The 17,376-nt window shown below is 44.9% G+C and overlaps 1 protein-coding gene and 1 long non-coding RNA gene across 2 annotated transcripts in view; one reads left to right on the forward strand and one right to left on the reverse strand.

The window, feature by feature from the left end:
• Positions 1-2,584: 2,584 nt before the first annotated feature.
• On the reverse strand, positions 2,585-16,301 carry LOC141060618 (uncharacterized). Its single transcript, XR_012222732.1, has 2 exons — positions 16,168-16,301; positions 2,585-3,139 (listed from the first exon to the last, which is right to left on the reverse strand). It is a non-coding gene; the product is annotated as an uncharacterized lncRNA (long non-coding RNA).
• The window catches only part of CUNH12orf75 (chromosome unknown C12orf75 homolog), a 64,371-nt gene continuing 63,129 nt past the window's right edge, over positions 16,135-17,376 (forward strand). Inside the window, exon 1 of the mRNA XM_073556925.1 lies at positions 16,135-16,236. Coding sequence (XP_073413026.1) covers positions 16,209-16,236 — 28 coding nt within the window. The 5' untranslated portion in view covers positions 16,135-16,208. The remainder of the gene's footprint in view (positions 16,237-17,376) is intronic.

Genomic DNA, 17,376 nt, shown 5'->3' on the forward strand with positions numbered 1-17,376 from the left:
TGAAGGCAATGATGGGGAGAGGGGAGTGATGGGGTGAAGGCAATGATGGGAGACGGCAGTGATGGGGTGAAGGCAATGATGGGGAGAAGGGAGTGATGGGGAGAAGGCAATGATGGGGAGAGGGGAGTGATGGGGAGAAGGCAATGATGGGGAGAGGGGAGTGATGGGGTGAAGGCAATGGTGGGGAGACGGCAGTGATGGGGTGAAGGCAATGATGGGGAGAAGGGAGTGATGGGGAGAAGGCAATGATGGGGAGAGGGGAGTGATGGGGTGAAGGCAATGGTGGGGAGACGGCAGTGATGGGGAGAAGGGAGTGATGGGCTGAAGGCAATGATGGGGAGAAGGGAGTGATGGGGAGAAGGGAGTGATGGGCTGAAGGCAATGATGGGGAGAAGGGAGTGATGGGGAGAAGGGAGTGATGGGGTGAAGGCAATGATGGGGAGAGGGGAGTGATGGGGTGAAGGTAATGATGGGGAGAGGGGAGTGATGGGGAGAAGGGAGTGATGGGGAGAGGGGAGTGATGGGCTGAAGGCAATGATGGGGAGAAGGGAGTGATGGGCTGAAGGCAATGATGGGGAGAGGGGAGTGATGGGCTGAAGGCAATGATGGGGAGAGGGGAGTGATGGGGTGAAGGCAATGATGGGAGACGGCAGTGATGGGGTGAAGGCAATGATGGGGAGAAGGGAGTGATGGGGAGAAGGCAATGATGGGGAGAGGGGAGTGATGGGGAGAAGGCAATGATGGGGAGAGGGGAGTGATGGGGTGAAGGCAATGGTGGGGAGACGGCAGTGATGGGGTGAAGGCAATGATGGGGAGAAGGGAGTGATGGGGAGAAGGCAATGATGGGGAGAGGGGAGTGATGGGGTGAAGGCAATGGTGGGGAGACGGCAGTGATGGGGTGAAGGCAATGATGGAGAGACGGCAGTGATGGGGTGAAGGCAATGATGGGGAGAGGGGAGTGATGGGGTGAAGGCAATGATGGGGAGACGGCAGTGATGGGGTGAAGGCAATGATGGGGAGAAGGGAGTGATGGGGTGAAGGCAATGATGGGGAGAAGGGAGTGATGGGGTGAAGGCAATGATGGGGTGAAGGCAATGATGGGGAGAGGGGAGTGATGGGGTGAAGGCAATGATGGGGAGAAGGGGGTGATGGAGCACTTATTCAAAACCTATGGCGAGTTGAGTCACATTATAAATGTTATTTAATTATAAGTATGCACTGCTACACTACAACTGTGTCCATAGCCCCACCCCCTTATGACCAAAGCCCCGCCCCTGCCACACCTCCATCCCCGCCCTGCCGGGCCATGGAAGAATGGTCTTGCTTGAAACCGGTCCCTGGTGCAAAAAAGGTTGGGGACCACTGCTTTAGGGTATAGTAGCAGTCAGACAATAAGTTCTGTGACGGACAGAAAAAGACTGGAGAGGAGTACCGGTGGTGCCCCCTTCACGACTACTGCAGACTCATATTTGAGTACTCCTTATCAGTGGTGGACAGAGAGGAGGTCTCTGTGCAAGAACACTATATGGGCTGCTTACTGCTTTGGAGGTGGAAGTGGTACCCATTACTTTTTGGGTCCCTGTGTGACTGCACAGGTTACACCAATGAAAAGACCGACAATACTTTTTATTTTTTTATCACGTCTATTACCCAAACAGGACCAGGGGCAGACATACTGCCTGTGCAGCCCAGATGTCTATAACAGTATTAGATACTGTTCACAGATGTCCCTCATGTTTAGCATATGTTCTGTCCCCACATGAGGCGAATGGAGGTGTAGTTGATTGGGGCTGGGAGAGGTTCCTACCTTCCGTTTCCTCAATGCAGGATAGACAGGACCATGTTGCTGTTCAGCGTCCGGAGAGATGATACACACCAGGGATTGTGAAGTCCATACTTGTTTATTTGGAAATCTGGACATACAGCATATGATTGGTAAAGCAGTAGTTCTTCAGAAATGCAGGTGTAACAACCAAGGTGGTAGAGCAAAGTGTGAGCAACGAAGTGTGATCGAAAAACTGATGCCTTTCACAGCTCAGTACAAGCATGTCTCTCCCAGGTGAAAGTGAAACTAAGAATGGCTGCAAAGAGGAAGAGAAGCCCTGAACCTTGACCCGGAAGTGAAAGGCATGTAGAAGAATTAATTGCTGCAGGCTGCCATACAGAAAAATGACCAGCAGGTGGCAGAAGAGCAAATGCAGGACTATTATACACGGCATGGAATATAACACAATCTATGAAACCAAATAATCATAACTTAGACGAAACAGCAGAGCATACAAGCTGAAAAAGCCCCAAAAGGACATGCTTAACATGTACATGTGCTTGATAGAGGCCATTAAATGAATCTTTTGCCCTCCGCCTAACCAATATACTGCAAAATACTTAAAAGAATAGGAAGCATTTAACGGATACCATAGCAGCCTGTCGATGGATATTACTGTATGGCATCCATGACTTGTCTCCGTTAGATGTTTTTGTCTGGAGGCTTTGTCAATGGTGTCTCATCTATGGACACTTACATCACTGGAGCTCCCTGTGAAAGATAGCATAAGGAGTCATTCTTCTATCAAGTAGTCAACAGTGATTATACCAATCCTGTGTTTTATTTTTGCATAATAATAAGCATTGTATTATGACATTTTTATTGCACTTCATAGAGCAGAGGTGAGAAGCCTGAGAAAGGAGAACTGGCAAAACAACATCAGAAAATACACACATGATTTATGTAGACTAGGTAATAGGGGTTAACTTAACACACTGAGGAGGCTCCGGTATCAAAGGTTTTATTATCAATTGTGGGGGATGGAGGGAGGCACAGAAAAGATGACAGCACTTTGGTAACTAGAGAACACTTATTGGAGAAGATATGAAAAAGAAATAAGGAGGCAGAAGGACCAGTGAAGACTGGAGTGGCGGAGGCAGTAAGGAGAGCACTTCACTGTTATGGTAAATTACTATCCCTCTTATCAGCCTGAGCTGGCAGAAGTTGTAGGCAGGCACTGATGCTACTAAATAGCAGTTCATCCAAGTTCCTGCCCTGCCTGACCTCTGTATTGGTTAGTCCTTATCCACAATCCTGTGCAGCTGCTCGCTTCTTCCTGAAGGGTCTGCTCCCACGAATGTAACAAAACTGCAGCTGTAGAAGAAGAGTAATTAACTTTACTAATCTGGTCAAATTCATATTAAAAAGAAATATCACCCAACCCTAGAGACAAGTCATTTATTGATGTGGATCCGAAGTAGAAAAATGTATTAAAACTTTGCTTGCAGATCACATCAAAATACAGATGTGCTCAAAAGTTTACATACTCGGGCAGAATTTTTGCTTTCTTGGCCTTTTTTCAGAGAATATGAATGATAACACCAAAACTTTTTCTCCACTCATGGTTGGTGGTTGGGTGAAGCCATTTATTGTCAAACTACTGTGTTTTCTCATTTTAAATCATAACGACAAGCCAAAACATCCAAATGACCATGCAGCCCATTTTTCTACAAGTGCCTCCTTATTGTGCATCTTGGAACAGCCGCACCGCTAGTTTTCAGAGAGTCCAGTATTTCAGCTGATGTTATTTGTGGGTTTTTCTTTGCATCCCGAACAATTTTTCTGGCATTTGTCACAGGTCACAGGTGAGGATGCTACCTTTAGCAGAAATTCAAACCCATTTGTGTCAACTTCTGTGCATGTTATCAGGCCAAAATCACCAGGGTATGTAAACTTTTGATCAGGGTCATTTTGATCAGTTCTGTTGTTAGAGTCCCCAGCCTGGGTGCTGTGTCCTCCAGGCTTGTGGTCCAGACAGCTCTCAGGTAGCTTGGAGTGTTCGTTGCCAGGGCTCTCTTTGATGTTCCTTTTCTGGCCGTCTCACTACTCTGGCTACCACCTCTCCTGCCCTGCGTCTTCACACATAGTGTCCCGAGCCAGCAGACTCGGATCTTGTCAGGCGAAGTTGGTCAGAACCCTGGATCCTACTATATGCCTGCCTTTTTGGAGAATGAGTGTGGGGTCGGCTGCAGCCTTTAAAGGTACTGCCGCCTCCGGTTTCTAGCTGAGTCCTTAGTTTCTCCACTAATTTTGGGGCCAATCCCCTAACTGCGACCTGGTCCCTCCACCCACCACGCCAGTGGATGCAGGCCCCACGGATTGATTGCTCACTATCCATGCCCCTAAGACCACTTCTACCTTGGATCTAATCCTTATAAACAGGGAGGAAATGGTTGAGGAGGTAAAAGTGGCTGGGACCCTAGGAGGTAGCGACCATGCTATTTTAGAATTTTGGATTACTAGAGGTGGAAGACCTGTGAAGACTCAGACGTCAAGGTTAGATTTCAGAAAGGCAGATTTTAAGGGATTCAGAAAGAGAATTGGAGGGATCCAATGGCTGGATATCCTTAAAGACAAAAATGTCCAGGAAGGATGGGAAATCTTGAAAAATGAAATTCTCAAAGCACAGTTGTTAACAATTCCAAAAAAAGGGAAGAATAGGAAGCATTTAAGGAAACCAGGATGGATGAACACAGAACTTAAGCACATGCTAAAAAGGAAGAAAAAAATGTTTATAAAATGGAAAGAGGGAGGCATATCTAAAGAAGAATATAATGCTGTCTGCAGAACCTGCAGGGCACAAATCAGATTATCTAAAGCTGAAAATGAACTGAGGCTTGCAAGAGATGTCAAAAGCAATAATAAAGGATTTTGGGGATATGTCAAAAGTAAAAGAAAAGTCAAAGATGCTATAGGATTTTTACAGGATGAAAATGATGAAATGGTAAGACAGGATGTTGAGAAGGCTGAACTTTTAAATTCCTATTTTGCATCTGTTTTCTCTCAGAAAGGAAATGCAACATCAACTGTTATTCACTGTCCTATTAAGGGAATAGAAGAATCCAGGATATCTATAAACAGAAAGATAGTGAGGAAACACTTAGCTAACCTAAATGAATTCAAGTCTCCAGGTCCAGATGAATTACACCCCAGAGTACTGAAGGAGATAGCAGAAGAAATTTTTGAACCCCTCTCCATAATCTTTGAAAATTCTTGGAGAACAGGAGAAGTGCCAGAAGACTGGAGAAGAGCAAATGTTGTTCCTATCTTCAAAAAGGGGAAGAAGGTGGACCCAGGCAACTATAGGCCGGTGAGTCTGACTTCTATACCAGGAAAGATCTTTGAACAAATTATTAAACAACATGTATGTCAATACCTGGATAAGAATGAAGTGATTAAACAGAGTCAGCATGGGTTTCTAACTAATAAGTCATGTCAGACTAACTTAATTTCCTTCTATGACGGTATCACTGATTGGGTGGATCAAGGAAATGCTGTAGATATAGTATATCTTGACTTCAGCAAAGCATTTGACAAAGTCTCTCATACAATCCTTATTGAAAAAATGACTAAGTATGGAATGGACAAGGCAACTGTTAGGTGGATTCATAACTGGCTTAGTGATCGGACCCAAAGAGTGGTCGTAAATGGCTGCACATCCAGTTGGAAGAATGTCTCAAGTGGGGTACCACAGGGCTCTGTCCTGGGCCCTGTATTGTTCAACATCTTTATCAACGATTTAGATGAAGGAATTGAGGGTAAACTGATTAAATTTGCTGATGACACAAAGCTAGGAGGGATAGCTAATACTAGAGAAGAGAGAGGATTCAAAAAGATTTAAATAAACTGGAGAAGTGGGAAGCAACTAACAGAATGGTTTTTAACAGGGAGAAATGCAAAGTACTACATCTGGGCAATAAAAATGAAAAAAGCATATATAGAATGGGAGGAATAGGGCTAAGTGACAGCACATGTGAAAAAGACTTGGGTATACTAATAGATCACAGACTGAATATGAGTCAACAGTGTGATGCAGCAGCAAAAAAGGCAAATGCAATTCTAGGATGTATTAACAGAAGCATACAGTCTAGATCACGTGAAGTCATTATTTCCCTCTACTCCTCTTTGGTCAGACCTCATCTGGAATATTGTGTCCAGTTTTGGGCACCACATTTTAAAAAAGACATCAACAAACTGGAGCAAGTTCAGAAAAGAGCGACCAGAATGGTGACCGGTCTGCAAACCCTGTCTTATGAGGAAAGGTTGCAGGATTTGGGAATGTTTAGTTTGCAAAAGAGAAGACTGAGAGGAGACTTAATAGCTGTCTACAAATATCTAAAGGGCTGTCACATTGTAGAAGGATCAACTTTATTCTCATTTGCACAAGGAAAGACTAGAAGCAATGGGATGAAACTGAATGGGAAGAGACACAGATTAGATATTAGAAAAAACTTTTTGACAGTTAGAGTGATCAATGAGTGGAACAGGCTGCCACGAGAAGTGGTGAGTTCTCCTTCAATGGAAGTCTTCAAACAGAGGCTGGACAGACATCTGACTGGGATGATTTAGCGAATCCTGCTTTGAGCAGGGGGTTGGACCAGATGGCCCAGGAGGTCCCTTCCAACTCTACGATTCTATGATTCCTCTCCTCCTGGAGCTTTCCTTTCTTTCTTCTCTATCTTCACTCCGTCTCTCTCGCTCTCTGTAGTCTGGAGACAAGCTGCACTCATCTTCAATCTCCACAAGCGACTCCTTCTCTCTCCCTCCCTCCTGACTTATGTCCTCTCACACCACTGTCTGACTGAATGACTCTTTACCTCAGCCCTAATTCCTCCCACCAACTGTCACTCCCTTAAGCTTCGCCCCTTCTCTACTTTCTCCACCCACACCCTCTACTTAACTCTCCCCTGGACAGATGGGGACTAGTGTTGGGTGCTGGTGTGTGAGTCCTGGCAGTGCCCCTTCCTTACCTGAGAGCAAAGTACTACACCTCTGGATGGATGAAATGCAGTACCCTGTGGCAATTGAGACTGCAGGGGCACCATATAAACTTTTGAGCACAACTGTATACACGTATATGGATACTACAGCACAGGGGCCCCATGGGACTGTGTCTGCCCTGTGAGGCAGTGACCAGTGTTATATGCGAGGGTCGCTATGTGTCCCCCAGGATGCGCAAAGAAGCATATGGAGGCCGCTGGAGGGCCCTGCAGTCACAGGCATAGCTTTGATTGCAATGCAAAATAAAAAGTAAATATTGGTCTTGGGCAAGCTATTTATTCAAGGCAGATTTAAGAAAATCTGCTCTGGGCTTTTATTTTTGAAACGGACTACAGGTTGGTAATGAGGCGGTCCGTTTCCTTCCCGGCTGTGTTTTCCATGTGGCCTACGGCCACAGATTCCTTGTAAAAAAAAACCTGCAGTAGAGGGTTGGGTGTGTCAGTTTTGGTTTTGCAAGTGTGCAGAGCAGAGAGCCAACCTGTGTGAAGCAACACAGACACAAGCGAAGCCAACAGGCCTGGAACCCTCAGCATACACGCCGGTGCAGCTGGCCACGGCAACTGGTCCTAGTTACGGACTATCTTGTTTCCTGGCTGCGATCCAGAGGATACCGTATACTGTTTAAGTTGTGAGTTTTAGACCCCTTCGTGACCGGGCCAATTTTTAAAATTCTGACCAATGTCACTTTATGTGGTCATAACTCTGGAATGCTTCAATAAATCTCAGTGATTTTGAGAATGTTTTTTCGTGGCACATTATAATTTATGATAATGGTAAATTTAAATTGATATATTTTGTGCTTATTTATAAAAAATATCAGAAACTTGACAAAAATGTAAAAAAAAAATTGCAATTTTCAAACTTTGAATGATTATCCCTTTAAGGTCGGAGTCACACTACAGCGTAATAAGGCCGAGTCTCGCAGGTTAAAACCAAGCTCTGGCACCGGCACTCCGGAGCGGAGCGTGCAGCCGCACAGCAATACATGGAGCTGCCCGCTCCGCTCCGGAGTGCCGGTGCCAGAGCTTGGTTTTAACCTGCGAGACTCGGCCGTATCTCGCTGTAGTGTGATCCCGGCCTTATTCAGATAGTCATACCACACAAAAACATGAATAAATAACATTTTCCTCATGCCTGCTTTACATCAGCACCATTTTTAAAACGCTAATTTATTTTGTTAGCCTTTTAGGAGGTTTAAAAATGTAGCACTAATTTTTCATTTTTTCAAGGAAATTTACAAAATTTATTTTTTTGAGGGACCTATCCAAGTTTGAAGTGACTTTAGGGGTGCTATATATTGAAAAACCCCAAACATGATACCATTTTAAAAACTGTACCCCCTGACATATTGAAAACTGCAGTCAGGTAGTTTATTAACACTTCAGGTGATTTTCAGGAATTAATGCAAAGTGGTATAGCCGGAATGAAAAAGTGTTTGTGTACCACTTAAATGTCACTAACTTCTGAACTGAGCTGAGAACACAGCGATCTCGCTGATGAGATCGCTGTTGCGTCACAAAACTTGTGACTCAGCAATGATCTCGCTAGCGAGATCGCTGTGTGTGACGGGGGCTTAAGGCCGCTATTTGGCCATAAACTGCTATGGCAAACATCAGGACCACACAATCATGATCTCAGTGTGTCAATTAGATTAAAGTGCAAGCCCCCACAATCTATTAACCATTTATTTGATGTAGTCACATTTGACAGCAGCAACTAAGGGGTTAAACAGATATGGACGGTGCCAACACTGATCATTTGTGATACAGCAAGTTGTCGGATATAGTGGACAGCTGACAGCTGCTGGATTGTCACCTGTATGGGGATGATATTCCCTTATATCTCAGGTCAGTAACGTATTGGATGTCATGAAGGGGTTAAAATACGTTTACTTTGAACTTTCCTGGGTCACTGCCTGTCTGTCACACTGCACCAACCCCACTGCACTACAGCCCCCAGAATTAGATAGTATTTATTTATGGTGTTTGAGCTGCCATTACATAAATTAGTATATTCAGATGGCAGATGTGCTTTCAATTACTTGTATCCATTCACAAAATAGGTAAAAAAAAATAAACTAAAAACCTGTGTGTGAAAACATGTATACAATAAAGAGCTTTCTTTGTGTATATACTGTAGTCAGGGGTGAACCTAGCCTTTCTGCCGCCTGAGGCGAACTGCACAACGGCGCCCCCCCCCTAGTACATTTTTAAAATCGGTAGTAATTAATCTGGTTCATACAGATTCATGTCTATCCTGTAAAAATTTGTACAATAGTGGACATTTTAATTTAGAGAAATAGAGAAAAGATGTCTGAACACAAGGATATCAGCGCCATCACCGCACATACACGAACCACACAGAAGAATCCAGAAGAGGGGTCTATATACCGCACATGATGTGTATGACCTTTAGGCCGGGGTCACACTAACCGACGCAAAATAGGGTCAGTATTTTACATGCGTAATACGGATGAATGACCCCTAAACAATGCTCCGTATGTTATCCGTAATCAAGGTGTGAAGCAAAATAAAGGATAGAATCTCCAGCGCTGGACTTCAGTTAAAAATTCATCATTTATTATAAATTCTTAAAATCGGACAGAAAAAAGTATGAATAAGGACATACAGGCAGATGGGGTCTCTGGTGGTCTCCAACCAACGCGTTTCGACCTAGAAGGTCTTACTCATGGTTCACAATGTCAATGGAGCAGCAGCAGCCTAGAGCAATTTTTGGCCGTTTGTGTCACAGTCAATGTCACCTTCTTTGATGTAATGGACGTGAAAGATATATAAATGCTATTCAAAACAATGTACATATTTTATATGACATTTTCTTAGTAAATATTAATATAAAACTGATTAGCTGTGGTGTGGGGGGGGGGGACCAACTTTAGGACCCCCTTAAATCCCCAAATAGTCACACTACATTAAGGCTATGTGCCCACGTAGCGTTTTCCATGCAGAATATTCCTGAGCAGAAACGCACACCCTCCTCCCAGGAAAAAGCGCTTTTGACGCTTTTGTTAAGCGTTTTCCTATGTGTTTTTGCTATACAGTTGAACGTATCCGGAAACGTGTGCGTTTCCGCAAGATTATTGAACATGCTGGGTTTTTTTCCGCTTAGCGTTTCCACAGCGGAAAAAACGCACCATTAGCACAACATGTGCGTTTTCCATTATATTACATTGGATGATTTTCTTAAGCGTTTCCGCAGCAGAAACGCTTGTCTAAGGCTGGTTTCACATTTGCGTTTTTTTTCGCGGTAATTTAGCGCTAAATAGCGCATGCGTTTTTTTCCCCTATACTTTGCATGGGATGCGCTTATGTGCGCATACACATGCGTTTGTACGCGTTTTACCGCGCATGCGTTTTTTTGCGGCATGCGCTCGGGCGCACAAAATGCAACTTGTTGCATTTTTTGTGCGTCCGATTTGCCTCAAAAAAACGCATGCGCGCGCAATGCGTTTTTTTACAGCAAGACACCCATTATAAGTCTATGGTGAGCATATGTGCGCATTGGCATGCTTATGTATGCGTTTTTTTGCACATGCGTTTTTTTTTTTAGCATTAGTTTTGACAATGGAATTTAGGGGTTTGGGTAAAGTTAGGGTTAGTTAAGGGGGTTTAGGGTTAGGGTTAGGGTCAGGGTTAGGGTCAGGGTTAGGGTTAAGTATGGTTTGGTTAAGGGTTAGGGTCAGGGTTAGGGTTAGGGTTAAGTATGGTTTGGTTAAGGGTTAGGGTCAGGGTTAGGGTTAAGGTTAAGTATGGTTTGGTTAAGGGTTAGGGTTAGGGTTAGGGTTAGGGTTAAGGTTAAGTATGGTTTGGTTAAGGGTTAGGGTCAGGGTTAGGGTTAAGTATGGTTTGGTTAAGGGTTAGGGTCAGGGTTAGGGTTAAGGTTAAGTATGGTTTGGTTAAGGGTTAGGGTCAGGGTTAGGGTTAGGGTCAGGGTTAGGGTCAGGGTCAAGTATGGTTTGGTTAAGGGTTAGGGTTAGGGTCAGGGTTAGGGTTAGGGTCAGGGTTAGTAAAGTCATGGTTTGGGTTAGTGTGAGTGGCCACCTAATGTTGGAAAAAAACGCAAACGCGGTAAAAACGCATACAAACGCTTAAAAACGCTGCGTTTTTTTCATGCATGCTCATAAAAATGCTTGAAAAAAACGCAGCAGTTGTATGCTTTTGTATGCGTTTTTCAATGCGTTTTTTGCGGGAAAAACGCGCTGCAAAAAAAAGCAAGTGTGAAACAGGCCTAAAAGCGCTGCGGAAACGCTAAAAAAATGCAACGTGGGCACACAGCCTAAAAGACAGATATATGACTGAACTGCAATACCAGACACAGCCCATAGACAAGAGGGCGCTAACAAAGCAGAACTTTTCACAATCCCATTAATGTGGTGACCTCATATGTGCAGCCACTGGGAATGGGGAACCTGGTATCCCATGGATGATGGGGTACTTAAGCCTCCTGCATGACCTAATATTAGCTCAATTATTGATCAAATCTAGCATCACAAATTAGGATTTAGTTCAGAAATAGCCACAAGATGTTCTGCAGCAGCTTGCACCTGCAAACCAAACCATATCACTAAGCAGAGGACATGGAGCATAGTCCTAATAGCCCAAAACTTTACCTACAACCTCTTCAACTTATGGGAATATTTGCTGAATATGTCAATATTGGCCAAGATGTTCTGCAGCAGCTTCCACCTTTACAAGACACACACTGCATCATCAGGTTGAGTTGAGGCCAGGCCTAAGGCCAGGATCACACATGCGAGGAATACGGCCGAGTCTCGCAAGGTAATACCCGGCACTGCTGTCAGCACACGGGAGCAGAGCGTGCGGCTCCATTTATTTCTATGCAGCCGCACGCTCCGCTCCGGAGTGCCGGCGCTAGAGCTTGGTTTTAACCTGCGAGACTCGGCCGTATCTCGCTGTGTGTGATCCCGGCCTAAGGGTATGTGCACACGTAGTGAAATCTGCTGCGTTTCCGCAGCAGTTTTGGCTCTGCGGAAACGCAGCAGATTCTGCTGCGTTGTACAGTACCTTTATTTTCAATGGAAAAAAAACGCAGTGCACATGCTGCGGATTTTTCCGCGCAGTTTTGCTGCGGTTTACAATCTGCAGCATGTCAATTGTTTGGTGCAGAAACGCAGCAGTTTTACACCTCATCCATTATGAGGTGTAAAACCACAGGGCAAAACCGCAGGCAAAACCGCAGATAAACCGCAGGACTTTTGTCCTGTGGATTTACCTGCGGTTTTCTCTCCAAAATCCGCACACCCAAAAAACTTTGTGTGCACATACCCTTATTTATAGTCCTACTTGGTAAATTACTGCATCATTTCTATCTACAAACTGTAATTGTTCAACTTCTACAGGACTACAAGTCCCAGTACATCAACCACTACATGTGGCCAAGATGTTCTGCAGCAGCCACTCATCTACATTTACCAGCATGTCATAAAAAACTTGTCAACTAGACACAGGTTGCAAACCTCATAAAGTGCAACCTTGCCAAGATGTTCTGCAGCAGCAACGCAAGGTAACAATTTGTAGCAGTCCACAAGTTACTGTTGTGGGACTATAATCCCCAGCAGGTTTTAGGTAAAGAGTAATAAGCTGTAGCTGCTGGAGAACTAGAAGTCCCAGAATATAAAGCTGGATTAATAGGGAAGAGTAGAAGTGCATGTGGACTACAAATCCCAGGATATCATAAATTCACTAGATGCATAGTTTGGAGCTAACCATAGTGACCCTTGGAAGATGTTCTGCAGCAGCAGCAAGGTAGTAGTACTCACACAGCTCTGCCAGAATGTCTCCTCCAGGAGCTCCTGCTGGAACATGGTCCTCAGGGAAGGTGTGGGGGTCTCTCTCTAGGTGCCCTGAGGTCCCCTGTCCTGCTCTCAGCTCTCTCGCTTCACACAGTCACCTGGAGGCTTCAGACAGCGTTCAGAGGCGTGTTTACATAGCATGCTATACATGACAGCCTCTGAACCCTGTCTGAACTCCAGCGCGCTGCTGGGTGCCATAGCAATGCCAGGGGTCTCAGCCTGCTCTGCAGTGTCCCGCCCGCCCCTTGTCAGCTGTGTGTGGCCGCCTGGCCGGCCGGCCGCTCTCAAAGTCCTACTTCTTTCACTGTGCGCCCCTGCCCCACGGTGGGTAGTAGGCCCATGGCTGGGACTGGGAGTTCTAATTCTCCCTGTGCCTCTGTTGCATAGCACTTATCTGACTGCAGGGGGCGGCGCTGCGCTGCCGCCCCCTCCTGAGTGCCGCCTGAGCTCACTTCTCAACTTGGTTCATGGATGATGCGGCCCTGACTGTAGTAAATGTTTTATTTTGTGAGCGATGAAAACTCCCATGTTCAATTCAGCCTTGCAAAAGTTTGCTACTAAATTCTGCAGCAAGGTCAGAGTGTGCTGGCAATCAGGAATCACAATAAAGCTCTTTTACGCAATCGCACAAAATTGAATATCTCAGCTTCTCCAGAGATAATGTGGCTATTGTTACATGAATTCTCGAATGAAACGGCTGCTTTTTACTCCTCAGCCCCTATGTTCATCTGGACTTGGGTATAGATACAGCGCTTTTGAAAAGTATTTATTCAAAGGGTAAACAATAGGCAACCCAGACAGCTGTTATGAGGCCTTTGGAAAAAGGGAACCTATCCCCTTTGTGACTCAGTTGCCAGAACATTTGGAGGACTTTGGAGGAATAAAATTATCAGCAAACAAGATATGGGGAATTGGCTGAAGCATGATGGAAGAACAGCAAAGGGCAGAAACAGTGGTGTGGAGTGGGAGATTGGGGGTGTTTATCCCAAGCACCAATTTTCACCCTCCACCACCACTTACCGTATGCTTCTTCTTGGAGCAGCACAGGGAGCATTAAGGGCCCACTTGGTGAACTAGATGATTAAACTAGCCAGGCTATGATTTTAGGTCAGTATCACATATCCTTATACAGAGCAGAGCAGTGCTGCGCTCTGCATAGACAGAAACCATAATTTAAAAAAAACTCAGTATGAAGTGATCATCGTCGTCTTGGTCACTACCTATGCAGAGCACAGCAGAAAATGACAAACACATATCGACTACTGTGCCGTGCTTAAAGGGGTTGTCCACTACTAGAACAACCCCTCCTCTATCTGAATGTTAGATCCTATTAAGGTAAAAGCACCAATACGCACCTCCCGTGCCGACACCATTCCAGAGGTGTCAGCACTCACGTTCCCAGGGCTCAGGTGAGGTTGTTACATCACGTTGGTGTCACTGTCCCTGCCTTTAGACGGATAAGGAATTACTTATAAGTCTGAAGGCATATAGTGCGGACCAGTGACGCCAGTGCTGATTGGGTGCAGGGCTCACGTGACATAACAACCTCACTAGAGCCCCGAGAACGCGAGTGCCAACACCACTTGAAGAGTGCCGGCACAAGAGGTGAGTATAGGTGTATTTATTTTAAATGAGCCAAACATTCAGCTCGAGAAGGGCTGGTCCTAGTAGTGGACCACCCCTTTAAGCAGCAACTGAGATAACTTAGGCTGGTTTCACATTCGCGCTTTTTAAGCGCACGCACGGCCGGGGGTAGCTCCGCCCCCGAGCCGGCTCTCTGCCCGGCGTGCCCGCCCCTTCCTTGTAGCGCCGCCTCCTAGCGCACAGCGGCGCCTGCGATCGGCGCACCCTATCTTTAGCATAGGGTGCGCAGATCGTGCGCAGGCCGTGCGCTAGTTGCGCTTTGACCTGCGCTGCGCACTTTTGACGGTGCGCCGTGCGCGCCAAATCCGAAAAGTTTGATTTTGGCGCGCACGGCGCACCGTCAAAAGTGCGCAGTGCAGGTCAAAGCGCAACTAGCGCACGGCCTGCGCACGATCTGCGCACCCTATGCTAAAGATAGGGTGCGCCGATCGCAGGCGCCGCTGTGCGCTAGGAGGCGGCGCTACAAGGAAGGGGCGGGCACGCCGGGCAGAGAGCCGGCTCGGGGGCGGAGCTACCCCCAGCCGTGCGTGCGCTTAAAAAGCGCGAATGTGAAACCAGCCAAAGGCTGCATTGTGGCTTCTCACAGGTCCTTGCTTCTTCTTTCACTTGTAATTTTGTAAGGTGAGACAGACGAATGAATTTCTCAAATTTAAAAGTATTCCATGTAAAAAAAGGCAAAAAACAAAACAATCCACTAATGTTATAAAATAAACTTTAACGTTGTACAAATTTTTTCCTAATTAGTGTCAAGTTAGGATTAGGACACTAAGACATGATTAGATTTTTTTTTTTTTTCATTAGATACAGCAATATATTGTGCTGGCCTATTTTCCCCCCTGGCTTTGTACCAGTCCTATAAATACTCGTGTTAATGTTTTTTTTAATCAGCGTGATGTTTTTAATTATTGATCCAACCCTTGATGGGTGATAACCTTTTTTTATGTATATAAGGATGTCATCTCTGCTAACAGTATAAACATAATTAAATCCTTACTGTTGAAACACATGGGAAACCGTCTCTTTATCCCTTCAGCTTAGCCCCTTCCACTCTGGGCTAGTCCCAAACTTTAACTCTAACTCCCCCTGCCATTGGGCAACGCACAATACCAACACTATTAGAGCATGTCGCAATCACAATGCAGCATTACACTTATTCTTCATGGGGGAAAGTGGGAAATATGTTCATCTCCTTACATGTATGCTCCTAAAATAAAAGTTTTTCAAGTTAATTCACCTAGTGCTGGATATCCCCTTTTTTGTTGATTACCCACATGCTCATGTGACCGTGCACCTGGACAAGGAGTAGATTGTGAGACTTGTGGTGAGCAGAATTGTCACTTTATTTCTGCAATGTTTAACTTTATTTTTTAAATGTAATGTCTAATAGTGTCTAGGTTAAAGTGCATAAAATACTTGCCTTGTCCAATGCTAAGGTCATCGGCTAAATCAAACATCAGACACTTATGTCCTGTTTAGAAAAATCCGGCACCGTAATTGTTCTGCCTTCTTCCACGTATGATGCTGTGTGGATTCCATCATAAGGCTTAACCTCTCATCCAGTCCCAGAAATAAGACTGTATGGGTGCTTAAGTTTATAATTATTGGGATGATACGGACAACTAGTAGGTGAGATCAGGGGTTGTTGTACAAAGTTGTAGATGATATCAGAGATTGTTGAACACAGTTATGGATGATTCAGATATTAGTAAATAGAGGAAGGCACCGCACTCACAGGAGGATTCACAGATGATAATGTAAAAGTGAAAGTCCTGCCTTTCACACATAAGCCGATAGTCAAAGCTGCAGGAGATGAAAATCTGCACAGCAAGATACACTGATGAATGGTAAAGGACTTGTACAAACTTACCCTAGCTCTGCTGAATGAAGGTGCTGTGCCGATCACAGTGAATGATCCACAGAAATGCTGGAAAACCAGGTGAGAAGCTGGGAGGATGAAGTGAATGAACTAGCTGACTGGGGTGCAAGTAATGAAGAGAGCTGGGCAGAGCCAGGATAGCTCCGGCCGGTAGCGTCCTGGATGCACAGCTGCGGGGGGCGACACTGTCCTGCCTGCACTGACAGCGTGTGACGTCACAGGCTGAGGCTACGGAGCCTAGCTGGGGCCAAAAACCTACGCGTTTCAAAGCAAAACGTGCTTCTTCATCAGGGTGACGTCAGCAGGAGTCCCCGTAATTTCATACAACGAATTAACCCCTTAAATGAACCCCTACAACACCAAAATTTTACTCACAAACCCTCATCTATTTAATAGTGATAGTCATAAAAAAAAAAACATGAAATGAAATGGTTAACTATATGTAAACCATGTGTCATTTCATGTCGTGCAGGAGAATAATTATACAGAAGCCGGCAAATGGTTCTGCGGCTATTCTGCTATGATGAACTGTATGAATTAGAAATATATATATAAATGTGTCTCTATGACATGTATAAAATATATATATATATATTTATTTAATGTGTCTAGATCTATTCATTCGTTTCTTTATTTAACCGGTCACTGTGATTTTACTGTGTGTGAAAAAAAAATTGCCGGCTTTTGGTAAAGAACACCGGGTGCGATTTTATCGCAACTCACACATCGGGTCCGTTTGCAATCCAATTTTTTCTCTCCCCCATAGACATGCATTGTCGAATCCGATCCGAAAATCGGTGACAATCGCAGCATGCTGCGATTGTCTCGGTCCGAGGATCGGATCCGATCAAAAATCGCATGATGGGAGCAGCAACATAGAATAACATTGGGACGAATGCAATGCGATTTTTTTATCGCATTGCATTCGTCCGTTTTAATCGCCAGTGTGACTCCGGCCTTACAGTCATTGTGGGATTTACAGCACTGAAAAATGTATGGTCGTCTAACTAGCAGCACAGGTTTCACTCCTCTATGATGTGTGAACAGCGTCTTGATGGTGGGTGTAAATGTGAGACTGTCTACTACGGGTCAGACAGAAAACACACAAGTCATGTAAAAAACCTGTCATGTATTTTTTTTTTTTTTTCAGAAATGAGGACAATAGGAGATTTTAACATCTACAGGTTAAATATTCTAGCG

This window comes from Dendrobates tinctorius, unplaced genomic scaffold (genome assembly GCF_039654945.1).
Source record: "Dendrobates tinctorius isolate UK_male_01 unplaced genomic scaffold, ASM3965494v1 ptg000241l, whole genome shotgun sequence".
NCBI lineage: Eukaryota > Metazoa > Chordata > Amphibia > Anura > Dendrobatidae > Dendrobates > Dendrobates tinctorius.